Source organism: Ambystoma mexicanum, chromosome 7q, assembly GCF_040938575.1.
Source record: "Ambystoma mexicanum isolate Mex_15411 chromosome 7q, UKY_AmexF1_1, whole genome shotgun sequence".
Lineage (NCBI taxonomy): Eukaryota > Metazoa > Chordata > Amphibia > Caudata > Ambystomatidae > Ambystoma > Ambystoma mexicanum.
This window is the reverse complement of record NC_090941.1, coordinates 172,108,133-172,126,960: the sequence shown is the minus strand read 5'-3', so window position 1 is coordinate 172,126,960 and position 18,828 is coordinate 172,108,133. Positions and strand designations below refer to the sequence as shown.

The following is an 18,828-nucleotide window of genomic DNA, read 5'->3' as shown; positions in this document are numbered from 1 at the left end:
GGTGCCGCGGCCGCGAGACCGCAGGGCTCATCCGGCAGTCTCAGAGCCCGCCGCCTCCCGGATGTTGCAGTCAGGCGGCAGGCTCTTCACCGCCGAACGATTTTCCACGCTCCCAGTCCCCTGCGCCCGAGCAGAGGCAGCGACTCCAGGCCCGCACGGGGCAGAGGAGGGGTTCTTCTCCACCGGGAGTCTCAAGGCGAAGCATCAGGCAGCTGGCAGAATAATTGTGGATCTGAGTTCGAAAGCGCCTGGCCTAGATAATGCCGGCGTCAGAGCTTAGTTTCACCAACACGATAGCAACAATTCATCAGGATTTTGTGGGAGCTTCACAGAGCTCAGAAGGAGGCCGCCATCTTGGACGGCTCTCTAGCGCCCTCTCTCCAGTGCTATGTTGATGACACTCAACTCATCTTCAGGCTTTCCTCGGCCACCTATTCTCCTTCTCTCATCTCGGATTACCTATCTGCCATTCAGGATTAGTGTGCCACCAATGATCTCTGCCTGAATGTCACCAAGAGGGAGATCCTCTTCATCGGCATACCTTCACCCTCCTTTCCTGTCACTCTTTGGCCAGGCTCCCTTCGCCGTGCTCCTACGCCCACCTGCGAGGCTAAGAACCTTGGGGTAATTTTGGACTCCACGCTTTCCTTCTCTGCCCACATCTCTGAGGTCCCTAAAAAGTCAAACTTCCTACTGCACCTCCTCAGAGGTATTCTGCCTTTCCTCTCTTTCCCACAGAAGCTCACTGTCTCTCGAGCTCTGGTTCTCTCTAGGTTGGATTATTGCAACAGCCGCTTTCTAAATCTACCTGTTTCTACTCTCCGCCCTTTGCAACTTATCCAGAACAGGACTGCGAGAATTGTCCTTGCCCTCAAGCCCTGGGATCATATCTCTCCAGCCCTGAAATCTCTCCACTGGCTCCCAGGGGCTGCAAGGATTAAATTCAAGACCCTTTGCATTATCCACAAGGCTTTCTGAGCCTGGGACCAAAATACCTCCAGTTTTCCCTCCGTAAATATCTTCCCTGCCAAGCTCTTTGCTCCTCTACCTCTAAATCCCTCAGGATCAGTCATTTTTCAAAGAAATGAGCTGGGGGTAGATCTCTGTCTTTGGCTGGGGTTTCCCTCTGGAACAGCCTCCCTGCCACTCTGAAACTTGAGGAGAACCATTTCCGGTTCCGGAGGCACCTCAAAACCTTCCTCTTTGGTTCTGCCTTCTCTCCTCCTCTTCCTTGCTGATCCGTTCTGTCGCGGCATCGGGCACCTGGTCACCCTCTGACTTTCGGGCCAAGGTACCTGCTCACCCTGCCACCCAGCCGCACTGCCTCCTGGCAATCCTTTGCACTGGGGTCTGTATCTGTAACCCTACAGTGCCCCCCTTTTTCTGCAATTATCAGACACACCCTGTCTGCTGCCTTAAACCGAGCACTTGCCACTTGCTGACTGTACTACCACTGTTTGTTGGTTTTTTATTATTTATTTGTTTATGTTTTATTTGGTTTTGCTCAGCACTTTCCACCTCTCCCCCCTCCCATGCACTTGCGCGTTCTCAATGTCACTGGGACAGGTAAGATCGTTGTTTTGTTCTCCCTTGTTCCCCCCCTTGCCTCGTCTCATCCTGAAACACTTGTGTACGAGCGCGATACAAATAAAATATCAATTCAATTCAATTCTCCCTTTGACCTTAGCCCTCCAGAACACAACTTGGCTGTCACAGGGCGATGTGACTGGACCCTCAGTATAATGCAAGCCCTTTCTTTTTCGGCACTTTGCCTGCTCCGCCCCATCTACCAGCGGCTAAGCAGCGTTTTGTGTTTATTTTGGAAGCTGAAGCACTTTCAGTCTTCATGCAGTGGTACTTTATCGCACTACCCACGAATAATACCCCCTTATAAGCCATTAATACACAAATGATATGTGTAGTGGATCCATTTTATTCTAAAAGTTTAGTAGGTGTCGCATGTTCTGCTTTGCTAAGCATGTTTCAGCAGGTCTATCGCAAAGAACAGTATTTCCCCTTCTCTGTCCCCTTGTCCCTCTGCCCTTCTACTCCTCGTTTTTTTTTTACCACCTTCTATTGTAATGCTGGTTTTTGCATTTTGTAGATATCTTTTGTATCGTGCACAAAGACTCACTGTCCCAGAACCAAAGCTTTTTATTGACCTTTAAAACGTAATCATTCAGCACTTTGACCCTTTAGAATTTCCTTATGTTTGTAACGCTGTGGATGCTTTTTAAAGTCAGCAATAACCCTCAATGTAGGGGGCATTTCTGCTTTCAAAATGGCCAATGGCCAAAGTTACAAGCCCAAAAGAAGCTAAGGCCTTAATAAAGGCCCCAGCGTCACTAACAAGCAATAATTCCCCCCGTAGAGGGGGTTAAATCTATCAGTACCCTGGCAGGTTGTCTGGGGTTGCTAATAGTTTTTTTTTCAAAATGGTTAAACTCTGAGGTAGACATTTCACAATTGAAACAAATAACAAAAGAAAATGGCCATCATAGCAAAAGGAGTCCCATATCCCTTTCCATGGTTTCCATCGGTCATGGGACAGGTTGACTGGCTGTGGAAGCAGCGGCATGGTAAAGGTAGGTCCCGGGGTGATAGTGGGTGGGATGCTGGGGACCTGGAATCCAGCACTTGGTGCGACTTCAGGGGAGTGAAGTGGAGAAGAGACACAGAAGAATGGGGGGGACAGGTCAGAAGAAACACAGGAAGCAAAATGGTACAGCGGGCGACATCCAGCAGATCACGTGTCTGGAAAGACGAACAATACCGTGAGGTAATGTCTACCTTTGGAGCCCCCTATTTGGATGAGACGACATCCCAAGTCTCGAGTGGACTGCTAAATCAGTTTATCAATGTTTGGGAATAGTACTCCAGCTGCTTTAGCTGGTTTTTGAATATGTGATGGATAATCAATGACGTGAGGGGGCAAGAACATTTGAAATTTAGTGGACTGGTGCACCGGGGTACAGTGCGCGATCCTAGCTTAAGCAGCATGGGTACCAGTAGTCTTACAACCACCATCAAGATGGCCGTCAGCTTTTTAAGCGTGCCTGGCCTTTGTCTTCCCTGGAGAGGCATACCAATGTTCCAGCATCATGATTGGCCAATGGAACCAGCAAATCCACTGACCCGACAGAGCCAGGAGCAACGCCGGACCGAAGAGCAGATTTTAAGGGTCCTTTCTTTCCCTGTCCTTGCCTGGGAATTGCTCCTCTTGCCTGATGTGTAATCGTATGCCCTCCGCCACCTGTGCGTGCCCTGGAGCGCCCCTGCTGTCTCTTCAGGTAAGAGGTGCACTTTATCAGGCTCTCCCACTACTTTGGCCATTACTACTTGATACAGCCTATGTGCTGTCTACATCATCCCGATGCGAGTGCCATCTATCCATACTCCTTATGCTCCCTTTGAGCGTCTCTCGCATCATGCCTGCCCTGATTTCTGCAGCTGCCTGTACCGTTACTGCCTGGATCCCTTCTGAAACCTTTGCAGCACAGAACAATGGTCACCCGTACCGTAAACACTGACCGTTGCGCCGACATGCAACTCACCTCGTTCCTCTGGACAATGTGCAGTTACTAGTGTTGGTCTCATGTATTACGTCCCCCGATCCCTAATACAATAGCATTTACCTTTACCGATGGATCCTGACTCATCCGATGTCTCCACCGATACTGGGTTAACAAGTGTGCATTAATCCATTACTTAACTTTGCATCCTCTGTCAGGACTTCTACACATTTCTAATGTTGCAATTATCATTTTATAATACAAGCCGTTTTATCACTGCTACGCCCTGCTTACCTGCTGTACTATCGCCATACCATATCTGCCTTTGCCTACTTATTTAATATAGCCCTCTTATCCCTAATTGCATCTACCAAGTATGCACCTTACCACCTTCACTATCATATCCTGCATGCATTTCTGCCCGGCAACAAGAAGCAAGCTTTCCAAAGTATGTTCTCTATGTAACTGCCATGACCCTATATGTACTATGATGTAGTTCCCCGCAACAAGAGGCGAGCTTTCCAAAGTATGTTCTCTATGTAACTGCCATGACCCTATATGTACTATGATGTAGTTCCCCGCAACAAGAGGCGAGCTTTCCAAAGTATGTTCTCTATGTAACTGCCATGACCCTATATGTACTATGATGTAGTTCCCCGCAACAAGAGGCGAGCTTTCCAAAGTATGTTCTCTATGTAACTGCCATGACCCTTTATGTACTATGATGTACTTCCCCGCAACAAGAGGCGAGTTTGCCAAAGTATGTTCTCTATGTAACTGCCATGACCCTATATGTACTATGATGTAGTTCCCCGCAACAAGAGGCGAGCTTTCCAAAGTATGTTCTCTATGTAACTGCCATGACCATATATGTTCTCTATGTAACTGCCATGACCCTATATGTACTTTGATGTAGTTCCCCACAACAAGAAGCAAGTTTTCCAAAGTATGTTCTCTATGTACTATGCCATGCCCCCATATGTACTATGATGTAGTTCCCCGCAACAAGAGGCGAGCTTTCCAAAGTATGTTCTATATGTAACTGCCATGACCCTATATGTTCTCTATGTAACTGCCATGACCCTATATGTACTTTGATGCAGTTCCCCACAACAAGAAACACGTTTTCCAAAGTATGTTCTCTATGTACCATGCTATGCCCCCATATGTACTGTGATGTAGTTCCCCGCAACAAGAGGCGAGCTTTCCAAAGTATGTTCTCTATGTAACTGCCATGACCCTATATGTACTTTGATGTAGTTCCCCACAACAAGAAGCAAGTTTTCCAAAGTATGGTCTCTATGTACCATGCCATGCCCCCATATGTACTATGATGTAGTTCCCCGCAACAAGAGGCGAGCTTTCCAAAGTATGTTCTATATGTACCTGCCATCGCCCCATATGTGCTATGATGTAGTTCCCCGCAACAAGAGGCGAGCTTTCCAAAGTATGTATTTCTCTGCACTTTCAAGGCCGAATGTTTTGCCTGTTCTGTAACTCTATGTAACTTGTCTGATACCAGCACTTACTGTAACCATATAATTAAGTTAAAGCGCCTAGATATGCCTCTAGGCTTTGTGCGCTATATGAATACCAAAATAAATAAATAAATCGAATTTTATGAAGAGCAGGGACAGTTTTTGTTGCCCTCTATTAAAACATAAAACAAATTCAAAAGAAAAGGCCAAAAAAATGATAGTCAATGTTTTTCAGTCAAACCTTTCCACTGGAGCCACACAATAACGTGGCTAGGCCAGGAAACACAGCCCCCACAATGCATCAGTACTGAACATATGGATATAGAAGTGTGACGCAGCCTTTCTTAAATCATTACTCGGTCCCACTTGCCTCATCTATCACAAAGGTGTACGAGCTGCCGAAGCCAAACGCCATCGTGTTTTGACTGCACACGGGCCCGCCAGGAAGCGCAACTGAAATGTTTTTCCTGGAGAAATTTGAATTGGAAAATAACAAGTAGGTTGCAGCTTAAACGGTAAATATACAAAACAATATGAAAAACGGTCTAAATGTTGAACTGAGTACTCACGCTCCGGATTTGACCATTGTGTAGTTGCTGGACTCCAAGTAATTGACCGTCTGCAGCCACGCACCGTCCACTGTTATGTTGAGAGTGCTGTTCACTATGTTGTTGATAAATCTATAAGGGAAAGAGACAGGATTTTGGGGCCAATAATCATGTTTTGTTGCACAACTTCTACAGTATTTCTTGAAAGGAGGGCCTGACGCGGAGGAAGCCTGGGGTTCCCTGCGCTGTCAATCTTGGGCTTTGCTAAGCTGAGGATCCCAGGCCTGGACGCATTTTCCCAGCTCCTTCAGCCAAACCTCTCATATCCATCTGGAGGTGGCGCCTCCACCTCCAGATGGATATGAGAGCACACAGGTCCACGTCCTGCAGGGCTCTGCAGCCTGCGACTCTCCAGATGTTCTGGACTACAACTCCCATGATCCGTTACCATTGACTATGCTAGCCAGGGCTGATGGCCGTGCAGTTCGAAACATCTGGAGATCCCAAGGTTGCAGATCGCTCTGTTAGAGGGCGGAGAGAGGAGTTGAACATTTATGACACTTATATTTCGAGAGGATGGACGATATCCTGTGCTGGAATGAATGGCAATGCTCATTATTCTGATTGGGAGTAAACTCAATGACGCCTTGCGTCTCCCACCCCCACTGCATGACCTGCACCCTTGGTGTAGCTCCAAACACCGAAGACGGAAACAGAAATCATCAACTCTCCTCCCCCATGCCTAGATAAATGCAATGGTTAATTGGGTCAACTTTCAGTTACGCATAGTCCGGGAGTACCCCGCACCCCAAATTCTATTGCAATCATCACAGTGGGTCCACCAACCAGCTGAAAGGTCTTTCATGCATATTCTTGGGTAATGCATATTCATGCATATTCTTGCAATATTCTTTGCACAGGGGTACCCAAAACTGCTGCAACAGCAAACCCAAGGCCCCCGGGTTGAGCCTCAACCTGAATAAATAAGAACAGATCATGCAGGCCCTGAAATCACTCTACTTGTCCCAGGAGGGGCAAATAATCAAATTGAAAGGTTTGCGTGCCATGCACAAGGCCTTCTGGAGCAAGCAACTCTGATTACTGTCAATGTTGATGCCAGAGTTCGTCCCCACAAGGATCTTGATAGCCAGGCACTTCTTCACCATGTCTCGGGGGGATAGCTCAGGGGCCACGTGCTCGCCTTGGAAGCAAGATGGCACGGAGCAATACAGGTTCGATACCTGGCTCCGCGTTTAGAAACCTCTGGGTATTAAGTGTGTTATAAATAACAAATCATAGCTGGGGCAATTCAAAGTAAAATGCAGGAATTACTTTGAGGGTACCAGGTCATTTGAAACCCGGCCTTATCTTTCGTAGAGCCTGAAACGTTTTGACTAGCTGCCAAAGGGCTCTCCGTCACTCCCAGCGCAACTTAACACCATTTAAAGGTTTGTTCCCTGCTTAATCTGCAAGCAGATGTGTGAACCACGTGACTGCCAGAGAATGAAAGCTAACACCTGTGTATCAAAGTGGCTAAAAGTGAGCGTAAAAGGCGTCAAAGAGACTCGTTTAGCACTATCCAGAACTCCCTAAACACGTAAGGGACTAAGAATAGCACAACATGGTTTCTTACCCGGCAGTCTTACAAGTACATATTTACACACTCAACACATCCCTCACTCATTTGCTCGCTTATTTGCAGACCAAATCAGTTGCTTGCACACTTGCTTGCTCAACCCTGCCCCTTCTTATCCACTCAGTTACTCTCTCACCCACTTGCTCACACATTCACTCCCTCTAATCCACACGGGTTTCAGAATTCGTGCTTTTCCCAGGAGTGCCTGGTCGTTTCAGCCCCAGGGAAAGCTGTTCCATCTATTCAAATATTTTTATTTAAACGTAACTGATGTTTTGAACGTTCTCCTGGTTCCTATTAATGGTGCGTTACCATTCCCCCAAGACCGAAGAAGATGGAAGAATGAAGGAGCGGCGGCTCGGTGCCATGCATACTCGGACAGTGAGCCATTCGATGGGCCTCATTACGGGTTTGCCTGTATCCCGGGATACCGGAAAACGGTAACACCGTTACTGGCACTTGTCTGCCCGTAATACCAGCAGATTATAAGTGTCCGTTTTCATGGTAAGTCCCCACTTCCATGGAGTCCCATAGGAATGATCAGCAATGGTGTTACTGTGCCGGTAATACAGGTATGTTTTTGCCGGTAGGGGTCGGATTCCCCTCCAGCTCTTAGCTGGAGGTATATCCATCACACCTACCAGCAAAGTTGCAGTTGGCCGGTCCAGTAAAAGTGCTGGCACTTTTACCGCTTACCGGCCAACTCTTAATGAGGGCCACGTCTCGAATCTCACAGACTCTCAGTGGAAGTTTTAAGCAATCCAGCTAGCAGAAGCATGGTGTCTGGTGGGGTATTTGGACGACACTGCCCACACCATTTGGTGATAAATCTCTTGTTTTAGGGCACACCAAGCATTAAGCAGGCAGGGTTTGTCACACCTGTGCAGCGTGACTGCAGTGAAGTGGGCGGATTGGTGTAATAGGTTGCATGGTGGGGCCCACAGTTAACACACACTTGGCAGATGAGGCGGTAGTGTAGTGGGTCTGCAGGCACTCTAGCTACTGTAGCGGGTCTGCAGGTACTGTAGGTACAGTTAGTGGGTCTGCAGGCACTCTAGCTACTGTAGCGGGTCTGCAGGTACTGTAGGTACAGTTAGTGGGTCTGCAGGCACTCTAGCTACTGTCCCGGGCCTGTAGGCACTGTAGGTACAGTAGTGGGACTGCAGGCACTCTAGCTACTGTAGCAGTTCTGCATGTACTGTAGGTACAGTAGTGGGTCTGCATGCACTCTAGCTACTGTAGTGGGTCTGCAGGTACTGTAGGTACAGTTAGTGGGTCTGCAGGCACTCTAGCTACTGTAGCGGGTTTGCAGGCACTGTAGGTACAGTAGTGGGTCTGCATGCACTCTAGCTAATGTAGCGGGCCTGCAGGTACTGTAGGTACAGTTAGTGGGCCTGCAGGCACTCTAGCTACTGTCGTGGGCCTGCAGGCACTGTAGGTACAGTAGTGGGTCTGCATGCACTCTAGCTACTGTAGCGGGTTTGCAGGCACTGTAAGTACAGTAGTGGGACTGCAGGCACTCTAGCTACTGTAGCAGTTCTGCAGGTACTGTAGGTACAGTTAGTGGGTCTGCAGGCACTCTAGCTACTGTAGCAGTTCTGCAGGTACTGTAGGTACAGTTAGTGGGACTGCAGGCACTCTAGCTACTGTAGTGGGTCTGCAGGTACTGTAGGTACAGTTAGTGGGTCTGCAGGCACTCTAGCTACTGTAGCGGGTTTGCAGGCACTGTAGGTACAGTAGTGGGACTGCAGGCACTCTAGCTACTGTAGTTGGTCTGCAGGTACTGTAGCTACAATTAGTGGGTCTGCAGGCACTCTAGTTACTGTAGTGGGTCTGCAGGTACTGTAGGTACAGTTAGTGGGTCTGCAGGCACTCTAGCTACTGTAGCGGGTTTGCAGGCACTGTAGGTACAGTAGTGGGACTGCAGGCACTCTAGCTACTGTAGTGGGTCTGCAGGTACTGTAGCTACAGTTAGTGGGTCTGCAGGCACTCTAGCTACTGTAGCAGTTCTGCAGGTACTGTAGGTACAGTTAGTGGGACTGCAGGAACTCTAGCTACTGTAGTGGGTCTGCAGGTACTGTAGGTACAGTTAGTGGGTCTGCAGGCACTCTAGCTACTGTAGCGGGTTTGCAGGCACTGTAGGTACAGTAGTGGGACTGCAGGCACTCTAGCTACTGTAGTGGGTCTGCAGGTACTGTAGCTACAGTTAGTGGGTCTGCAGGCACTCTAGCTACTGTAGTGGGTCTGCAGGTACTGTAGGTACAGTAGTGGGACTGCAGGCACTCTAGCTACTGTAGCAGCTCTGCATGTACTGTAGGTACAGTTAGTGGGTCTGCAGGCACTCTAGCTACTGTAGCAGGCCTGCAGGTACTGTAGGTACAGTTAGTGGGTCTGCAGGCACTCTAGCTACTGTCGCGGGCCTGCAGGCACTGTAGGTACAGTAGCGGGACTGCAGGCACTCTAGCTACTGTAGCAGTTCTGCAGGTACTGTAGGTACAGTAGTGGGTCTGCATGCACTCTAGCTACTGTAGCAGGCACTGTAAGTACAGTAGCAAGGTCACAACAGTACTGAAACTGGGTCACTAATGGAAAGGAGGGCCATGTCGATAAAAGTGTTGCGACATCCGATCTTTTTTTGCGGTGGAAATGTAATTCGATAAAGAAACGGGAACCCGACAGTACAGAAAAACGTATTAGTAATGTGTCGTGTAAGCCTACACTTTTTATGTGATAAAGTGTTAGCCTTCGCATTAGTAGTAAATAGATTCAAATCATAATAATTTGATAAAAACCTACATTTCCTGAAAAGACATGTCTCATTCTAAAAAGAAAATGAGGGTTCCATTTGAGAACTATAATGACATTTTGCACTCAAAATGTCACTATTTGTGAACTGCCCACTAAAGGAAAAGATAGGCTGCTTGATCGGTATTTAACATGTATTGAAGTTTGTTGTATTAGACAAAGGTTTGCTGCAAATGGCCGCAATTAAACAGTTCCGGAAAGGAAGGGAATAGCCACCCCTTCAAGTGCCAGGCTATTATGCATGCTCGTCCTTGGCACTTAAGGGGTTAAAGTGTACAGTCCTGATTCCAACTTCCTCCTTCTCCCTCTTTAGGACGCTTTTGGGGCAGTTAACATGTCGTGTGAGCCCTCTTCAGAAACAATCAACAGAATCGCATTCAAATAAAACAGTGGATGTCACCAGAGACTCTTGGACCACAAGGGCACCCACAGAAGGCTGCCTGCCCCGGGTGGGTTCCCTTTAGCATGTGTTGTCATTGACCCAGGACTCATTAATGCTCACTCTCATAATCCTGATGGCAACATGACCCTCTGTGCTGCCCTGCCAACGAACCCTCCCCTTCATGGCCTACATGTGACTGTAATCTATACAACACCACAAACCACTCATCACCGCATGGTAGACCTCTCCCCTCCCGCCAACTGCAGCCCTTATTGGCCAGACATCCCTGGCTACTCTCCCTGCTCTTGTTGGATGGTATCACATCACAGCCAGCTTTAAAGTCTCAGGTTTTCAGAAACACATTTGCCTGTGAGACTACCGACAAATCAGACATAGGTTCCACATGTTTATTTGCACATGACAGGGTGGCATCGGATACATGCCTACTGGGTCTAGGGTTTTCAACTATAACAAAATAAGGAAGATTGCACCAAAGCTGTCAGGATGGAGTTTGCTCAAAAATGGTCTAAGGGCTTATTTTAAAGAGAGAAGGAGGTAACCTGGATACCTTGCATTTGTCAAGTTCAAGAATTATATTCGCCACGCAGTTTTGTGCTTGATTGTGAACACCGTTAGTTTATTAGGTTTGTTAGATTGTATATGCCCTTTATAGGTACAGTCGGAGTTCTTATGTCCCCATGTGGTCAGCCGACATGTGTTTCAGCCCGTAGGTCCTTCTCAAGGCTATGAAGTGCGGTCCGGTGCCCCCTGTGGGTTCTGGTGGTAGGTAGGGTTTGTTCTGTATATACAGTGGCTCCTGTTGGGCTCTGGAGTCTTGGAACGGCGTTAGTACACAGAGTCTCAGGGTTATAGCATCCAGCTTGCTTCTTGGCATCACAAAACAGTCCCAGGGATATAGCACCTGGCTCTAGCTCAATCGGCTGACCCATAAATATGTCTCCTCCTTGCTTTGAGTACGGGATTAGACATAGATATTATCTCCCTCCTGCCACAGGTTGCCATCTTGGGCTTGCAGCGACATCTTTAACACACTGCTACCATCACGTTTTTCCTACTCTTTTCATTGGGGTTTTTTCAGGCTGGGATGACGTTGCTCAGCAGCTATGGATTGTGTTTATAGGCAGCATATTTCAATGGCTCCTCTCTCTCTCTCTCTCTCTCTCTCTCTCTCTCTCTCTCGCTCTTTCTCTCTCTCTCATGCGTCCAATCTCAGCTAGTGTCTGAAATACATCCCTCAGCAGGCGTTCAACACATTCTCCTTGCCTGGGTCTGATGTCAGCCATTGTTTGGGATATAGGCCTCAGCAGGCGTTCAACACATTCTCCTTGCCTGGGTCTGATCTCAGCCAGTGTTTGGGATATAGGCCTCAGCAGGCTTTCAACACATTCTCCTTGCCTGGGTCTGATGTCAGCCATTGTTTGGGATATAGGCCTCAGCAGGCGTTCAACACATTCTCCTTGCCTGGTCTGATCTCAGCCAGTGTTTGGGATATAGGCCTCAGCAGGCTTTCAACACATTCTCCTTGCCTGTGTCTGATCTCAGCCAGTGTTTGGGATGTAGGCCTCAGCAGGCTTTCAACACATTCTCCTTTCCTGGGTCTGATCTCAGCCAGTGTTTGGGATATAGGCCTCAGCAGGCTTTCAACCCTTTCTCCTTGCCTGGGTCTGATCTCAGCCAGTGTTTGGGATATAGGCCTCAGCAGGCTTTCAACCCTTTCTCCTTGCCTGGGTCTGATCTCAGCCAGTGTTTGGAATATAGGCCTCAGCAGGCTTTCAACCCTTTCCTCCTTCTCTTGGCATGGTCTTAGCCACTGTTTGACAGGTAACCCTCAGCAGACTTCTATCATTCTTTGTAGAGCTCTGGCTTCTCCTTAATTCCTCCTGGTTGGTACCCCAATCTGACCCAGTACAGGCAGTGAGATTGTATAGTGCGTCTGATTGCACAGCGACTCCTAGTCTGATCCATGCATCAGTTCCCGCTCGCTATGTGTGTGGGCCCCAAGTAAAGGTTTGGCTCTTCCACTCAAGCCGGCACCAGGACTTGTGTGGGACATGTGTGTAATAAGTGTTCCATCTGCAAGTACATTTACAACGCGCAAGTCTGTTTCTCGGTTTCTCTGAATCAGTGCGTGTGAGACTGGAGAATGCAATACTTACTCTGGGGCCTGAGAGGGTGATTTCTTTGTTTGCTTTTTGGTGGAGAGTGCTAGTATCTATTGGGCTCTCACTGGCAAGGCCAGTGGGTAAAAGGAGGCCTCAGCAGTGTTAGATACCAGACCCATAGTCTACTGCTCTTCACCCTCTGGGTAAGTTGGGTAGGTCCTGCACATGCCATTAGGATGTCTGATTTAATGGTATGCGGTGGGTGTTTGGGATATCCTCCTATTCTATCCTGAGTGGTCTTGTCACTTAGTGGGCATGTTCCCATTGGTCCCAGTGGCCTCTCGCTCCAAAGGCCAGGCCATCCCTTGTGTCCCGGTGACACTAGGCATAGAAAATTCATCACTACAAGTACAAGTACTCCACAAGCCCTACAGGAACTCATTACAGCATACACAGACTTTATGTCATCGCGAGACCTAAAGGTCAATGCCTCCCAATCGACGGTCATTGCCTGTCATATTTCGAAAAACAAGCGCTAGGATGGTAGCGATGGTTAGCAATAATATGTTAATCCCGAGAGTCTATGTATTCGACAACCCGGTGATACACATCACCTCAAACCTGAAACCTACAGCACACATAGCTAAACAAGCTTCCAGGTTCAAACAAGCACTAGGTGGGGTTCGGAGATTCATGGCCATGTCAAACACAAAGTCACTGTATCTCATAAAAAACAGTTTGCAATAGCAAGCAGCGTCCGTGGGCAAACATGGAGCTGCAATATGGGGCTATGTTAATCTTAATGAAATCCAAGTATCTGAGAATCAATTTTTAAAAACAATCCTGGGGCTTCCACAATCAGCCCCAAATTACGGTGTTCATTTGGAATCAGGCATGCCGTATCAGTATCAGGAGGATGAAATGGCAGGCAAACCAGCCTTGCATTGGTTTAGGCTGTGGGCTAAACCCAAAGCCTCATTGATACATTTCCTAATATCCTAAATATTAGGCAGCAGGTGCGTTTTTGATATCCCTTGGCTATCCTGTATTAGGAAGCTGGTCCGAAAATTGACCGACCCTACCTTGATCAGTTCAGCAGCAGCACCCACTTAAAAACTGAGCTGCTGCTGAATCTCAAGGGGAACCGAGAGTCCTGCGAAATCCAGAAGGGTACAAACAGACACTTGGCCATAATCTCGTATGACTCAATCCAAAACTACCTGCTGTGGGCAAATAACCCATCTCAAACAATTATTTAAACTCAGACAAGATACAACACTGTCTAACTGGTCAAATGGCATGGAAGAGAAGGGGTGCCCCTGCTGCCCAGAGGCCGATGAGGACCTTTTGCACTTTTCTTTATTTTGCCCAGTTTAAAGAGACATTAGGGCAATGACGCTGGTAGCCATCTTGAGAGATAGTTTACACAATGTCGCCCGGCCCTGCTATATCTACTGTAGGCAGAGACTCCATTAGTGAGTTGGTCTCTCTTACAGTTCTTAAAGAGAACCCTGTCTAGAAGGCCATGTGTCTTGCCTCAATAAATCATGCTAGGCCCTGGTATCAAGTTATATCTTTGAAACCAAACAGTTCATAGGGTGCGTGTGCCTTTGAGATACTAAGCTAACGTCTTTGTTTGATAATATATCATGCTTTTTCAATGTTTTAACTAAATATTCTCATTATTTATATGTATCTATATGGTGGCTTTTACTGTTTAACCCTTGTTCCATTTTTAATAGATTGTCTTTTTTATTATTATTTATTATTATTATTATTGTTGTTGTTGTTGTTGTTGTTGTTATTATTATTATTATTATTATTATGAGCATTGTTAAGTTCATCATACGAACACCGTCCTATATGTAAGAATAGTTCTAAGTGGTTATCATTGCTCATTTGAACCTTCTGGAACGTTCTCGTATTGTGAATTATTTATTTATTATACAATGTGGTTGCATGGAAATTGTGATCGTGTTTTTGTTTTTTAATGTCTTTTGGTGTGTTTTATGGAATCAAGTTCCCGAAATAAACATATTAAACAGCAAGATTCACTAAAAGGGAATGTGCCAAGGGAACGGGGTTTGACTCCATGGCAGCAGCATGTAAACTAGATGAAAAACATAAAAATAGAATAAACCACTTAAATAGACCAGTCAAAGAAAACTGTATTGGTGTGAACCAATTAAAGGGAAATGGCATGGGAATGATGCAAATAAAGAGAGTGAGGATAAGCTTCAGCACAGTGGGAAAAGGAAAGGAAGAACACGTGTGGGCTGTAGGAGGGATTTTACAAACAGGCAGCATGTATGGGCTCTGGTCATGCTTTGATTTCCAATTCTTGCCTTGCTACATCACTGCCTATTTTCCCCTGGCTGTGCTCCCCGGTGCCCCAGGTGCCACACTAAGCAGGAGAGATATAGGGGGTGCTCAAGGCCCACACAAGGGGGAAGTTCATGAAACCCTGAGCCTCGAGAGTTAACAGATTGGTGGGAGGCAGTGTTTATTGAGTGTTGGGTCATCGCCTGGTCTCTTAGGGAATATTCCGTCAATCCTGAAACAGCTATTATGATACTCTGCTCCACTGGGATTGACCGCCATGCTTCACATTTAGCTTCTCAACGCCCGGGGCATTTGTGGCTAATTGTGCAGTTATTTCAGAGACCCTTAGATGGCAGTCACTCTTTGGAGACCGCTTACATGTGAGATTACACAAACTGTAGTCGCTGCTCTGCAGTTCACTTAGGAACCGACAACGACTTGAGATTTTGATACCAGGTAACATTGACCTAAAGGCACAACCCTTGGTTGTTCTGAGGGGCCTTACCTTTTCTGTGAGAAAAAATGGACATAATTTTTCTGTTTCTCACACTGTTGAATTTCCAGGAAAAGCCCCTTGCTCGGTTGTTGCATTTTACCAATTACCGCTCTAGCTTTCTCGTAAAAACTGGTAATGGGTCTTGCAGGAGAACAATAACAATTTCCCATTGTTTGTTGCCAGGAATTTTGGTCATTATGTGAGATTAGACATGTTGAAGGTTTCTATATATAGCACCCCCCTGGTGCAAATTCCTTCCTTCCTCCTTGGGTTTCAGGGTGTCCTACCTATTCTCCTTGGCTGGAGTGACAAAGTGTTTCTCTCCCCAAGTTGGTTAGGAAAGGAGGAGGTCGTGGGCTTGCTAAGGTGAATCAAAGAGCTGATCCCTGGCAGACCCTTGACATTTCTCGAAGTTCACCTGCCATTCTTCTCTCCTTCTTTGGCTGAGCATATTTGACTTGGAGCGTCTTTTCTATCTGCCTCTCCAAAAATGGATGAATTACAAGGTACAACATTTGAAACGGTCGGTCTAGTCTTTGTGGTTCTATTCCTATAAAGGTATGTTAGTGGAGTCATCTACCTTTAATTACACGTATGTCCATGTAGTGTTAGTTCAGATAGTAACATCATGCAAGGAATAGGATATTTTTGGATTTAGGGTCACCTCTTTAGGTGTCTGATTATTTTTTTAATGTTTAATTTTATTATTTATTTATATAGCGCTGGAACAAAACCCAGAGGCTTAGAGGCGCTCAAGGCAAGCGACAGACAAGCAAAGAAGAACAAACAGGTTTTATCACATAGGGGACATTAGACTCAGAAGAGGACTATAAACAAAAATCAGCAAAGCAAAGATCAGACCGGGACAATTTGCATCATAGAAACCAGTGGCAAATTGTTCAGCATTTTATACCGGTTCAAAAAGGCAGGCAGATTGCTCTTACCACAACCAATAATGATCCAGTGTGTATTACTTTCAGAGCACCAATCCGGGATTTGAATCTGCCGCAAAAGTTTCACATCTTGTCGTCTTACACATTCCTGGCCTCTCTTTGCATGTGCCAGGACAAGACCTTATCCTGTAATGCCTGTCTGGTCTCAATCCTTTCAGACCTGGCCAGATTAGTGATAATATATTTCGATGATCCATAATAAACGGTCTTTGGAGTGAATCCACATTCTGCAGCATTATGGATTTTTTTTAAATGTATGTCCCTCCACTGAGAAGAGATAACTAGGTTGTCTCTAATCGCCACCAAATCCAGTGATAGAAGTGAGCCGGAACAGTCGGGAGCGGTGTTCCACTACTTTTATTTTATATCTGTTTGCCATTCCTCTACTTCTAACGACCATGTTCACCATTCTATACAGAGGTGTTGACCATTCATGTTCTTGTGCAAGTGTAAAGTTGTAATAGGAGCCTTAGATACTAGTCACTTAGACTATTGGAATGCCCCGGCCGCACCATCTTGTCACATGTTGCACTATGCTTCTGCCTACCCTCTCTACTGCCCAAGACCACAGTTCCGCTACTTTTTCAGTACACTTCTCTGTTCAACTAGAACACAGCTACGCTATGACACATTCGGCCTAGCTGTTCTCATACTAACATGACCTAATAAAACACAGCTAGTTGAGCACATTCCGGCTAGCTTTAGGCGTCTTTTCAGGCGTAACGCAGCCAGAACTCAGTCTGAGTGTCCACCCTCCAGACTGAACACATCCAACTGATTTCCTCAGCACCACACCTACCACCATGAAGCAGCTATCATGCAACAACCACACCAGCTGCACAGATATCCGTGCGCCCACACACCATACCACATTCTCTCCCTCTACTGACTTGAACTACGGTTCCCAAGGCCGTTCAACCTACCAGCGCTTTGAGGTCATACCAATGATACATAAGGCGCTATATAAATGGCAAGTAACATAACATAACATACCTGCAGAAGAAACCATTTGGCAAAATTGTCACCTTCAAATGCCACCACACCCCGGCCAGGAAGCTACTATTTTCAAAGAATGGAGTCACAATTCTTCAATAAGTTATCAAACCACCAGAAAAGAGGTCATATTGGACATTGATAGCTCATTTGCACAAATCATCTGTCAGAAGACAACTCTCGGGGGTATCCTTAAGAAGCACCCAGTTGCACTCAGATAGCACAGATATAACTGAACAGCCATATGCAGGACCGTGATAGTTCATCTACTGTCTGGAACTGTCTCAGACCTCATGTCCGAAAAGCACAGTACTGATTACATAGCTGTTTACCCGCAATATCCTCCTCATGGGTTTTTATTCACCTCTGACACAACACGTCTACCTGCAATATCCTCCTCGTGGGTTTTTATTCACTTCTGACACAACACACCTACCTGCAATATCCTCTGCATGGGTTTTTATTCACTTCTGACAACACATCTACCTGCAATAGCCTCCTAATGGGTTTTTATGCACTTCTGACACAACAGATCTACCTGCAATATCGTCATCATGGCTTTTTATTCACCTCTGACACAACACATCTACCTTCAATATCCTCATCATGGGTTTTTATTCGACTCTGACAAAACACATCTACCCACAATATCCTCCACAAGGGGTTTCCTTCACCTCTGACACACCACTCTGATGCACAGGACCCTGAACCATTCAGGGCAGTAGGTGCAGTGGAACAGGAGGTTACCTCAACCACGGCACAGATATCTGGTACTGCAAGGTTTAGAAAGGACTGCATGGTGGCCGGAACTGCTCTTTTACAAATCGATAGTGCATCTGCTAGTGTCCCCGCACCACTAATATCTTGGAAATGAGAAGCGCTTGATGTTATACTCAATATCTTTGATGCCTGATAGGAGCTATGAGCTGGACACACTCTGCAAAAACCAGGACATTGACTGCCAATCCAACATTTCCCAGATCAGAACCAGCTTCAGTCTCTTACAGCCTTAAAGTGACAGATCCTGCCATCTGTGAGACAAGAAACACACCTTTTGTCATATGTGCATGGTTAAAAACCTTCTCATGATCTTACTTTGCTCAGTATATCTTTTGATCCCAGGATAAAGAAGCCCATTTGCTTTATTAAAGACCTAATAAAATTGCTGAATGCAGACGTGAAGTCTCTGGAGTGAGAACACGTAATCAATAAAGCCATGTGAATCCCTAGTTTTGTCATCCATCTATTGATCAAACATCGTCTATCTTGCCACGAATGCAACTGGGACATCGGAAACAAATGTCAATAGTTGACCTGAAAATGTTTGCCAAACAGTATTTTCCACCGCACACCAAAGGTATATTCGGATCAAATTTGTGTGATCTTCCATGGAACAATTATATGGCAACATCCTTTACTTTTGAGTTTGATGGCAAATGTTTTGAGACAAATCAAAGACATAACTAAGAGAGACGTACCTGATTTCATTATTTCCTTGCTCTGGCTTTTTGGTTACATCTGAAAGCTGGGGAGAAATAATAGATTTGAAAGAATTAAACATGTATTGTCTGTTATCAGAG

At 46.2% G+C, this 18,828-nt stretch overlaps 1 protein-coding gene across 1 annotated transcript in view; it reads right to left on the bottom strand.

Annotated features, from left to right (window-relative positions):
• The window catches only part of SLC15A1 (solute carrier family 15 member 1), a 190,658-nt gene that overhangs the window by 15,128 nt on the left and 156,702 nt on the right, over window positions 1-18,828 (bottom strand). Inside the window, exons 18-20 of the mRNA XM_069640488.1 lie at window positions 18,727-18,773; window positions 5,560-5,670; window positions 5,361-5,457 (exon numbers count right to left, since the gene is read on the bottom strand). Coding sequence (XP_069496589.1) covers window positions 5,361-5,457; window positions 5,560-5,670; window positions 18,727-18,773 — 255 coding nt within the window. The remainder of the gene's footprint in view (window positions 1-5,360; window positions 5,458-5,559; window positions 5,671-18,726; window positions 18,774-18,828) is intronic.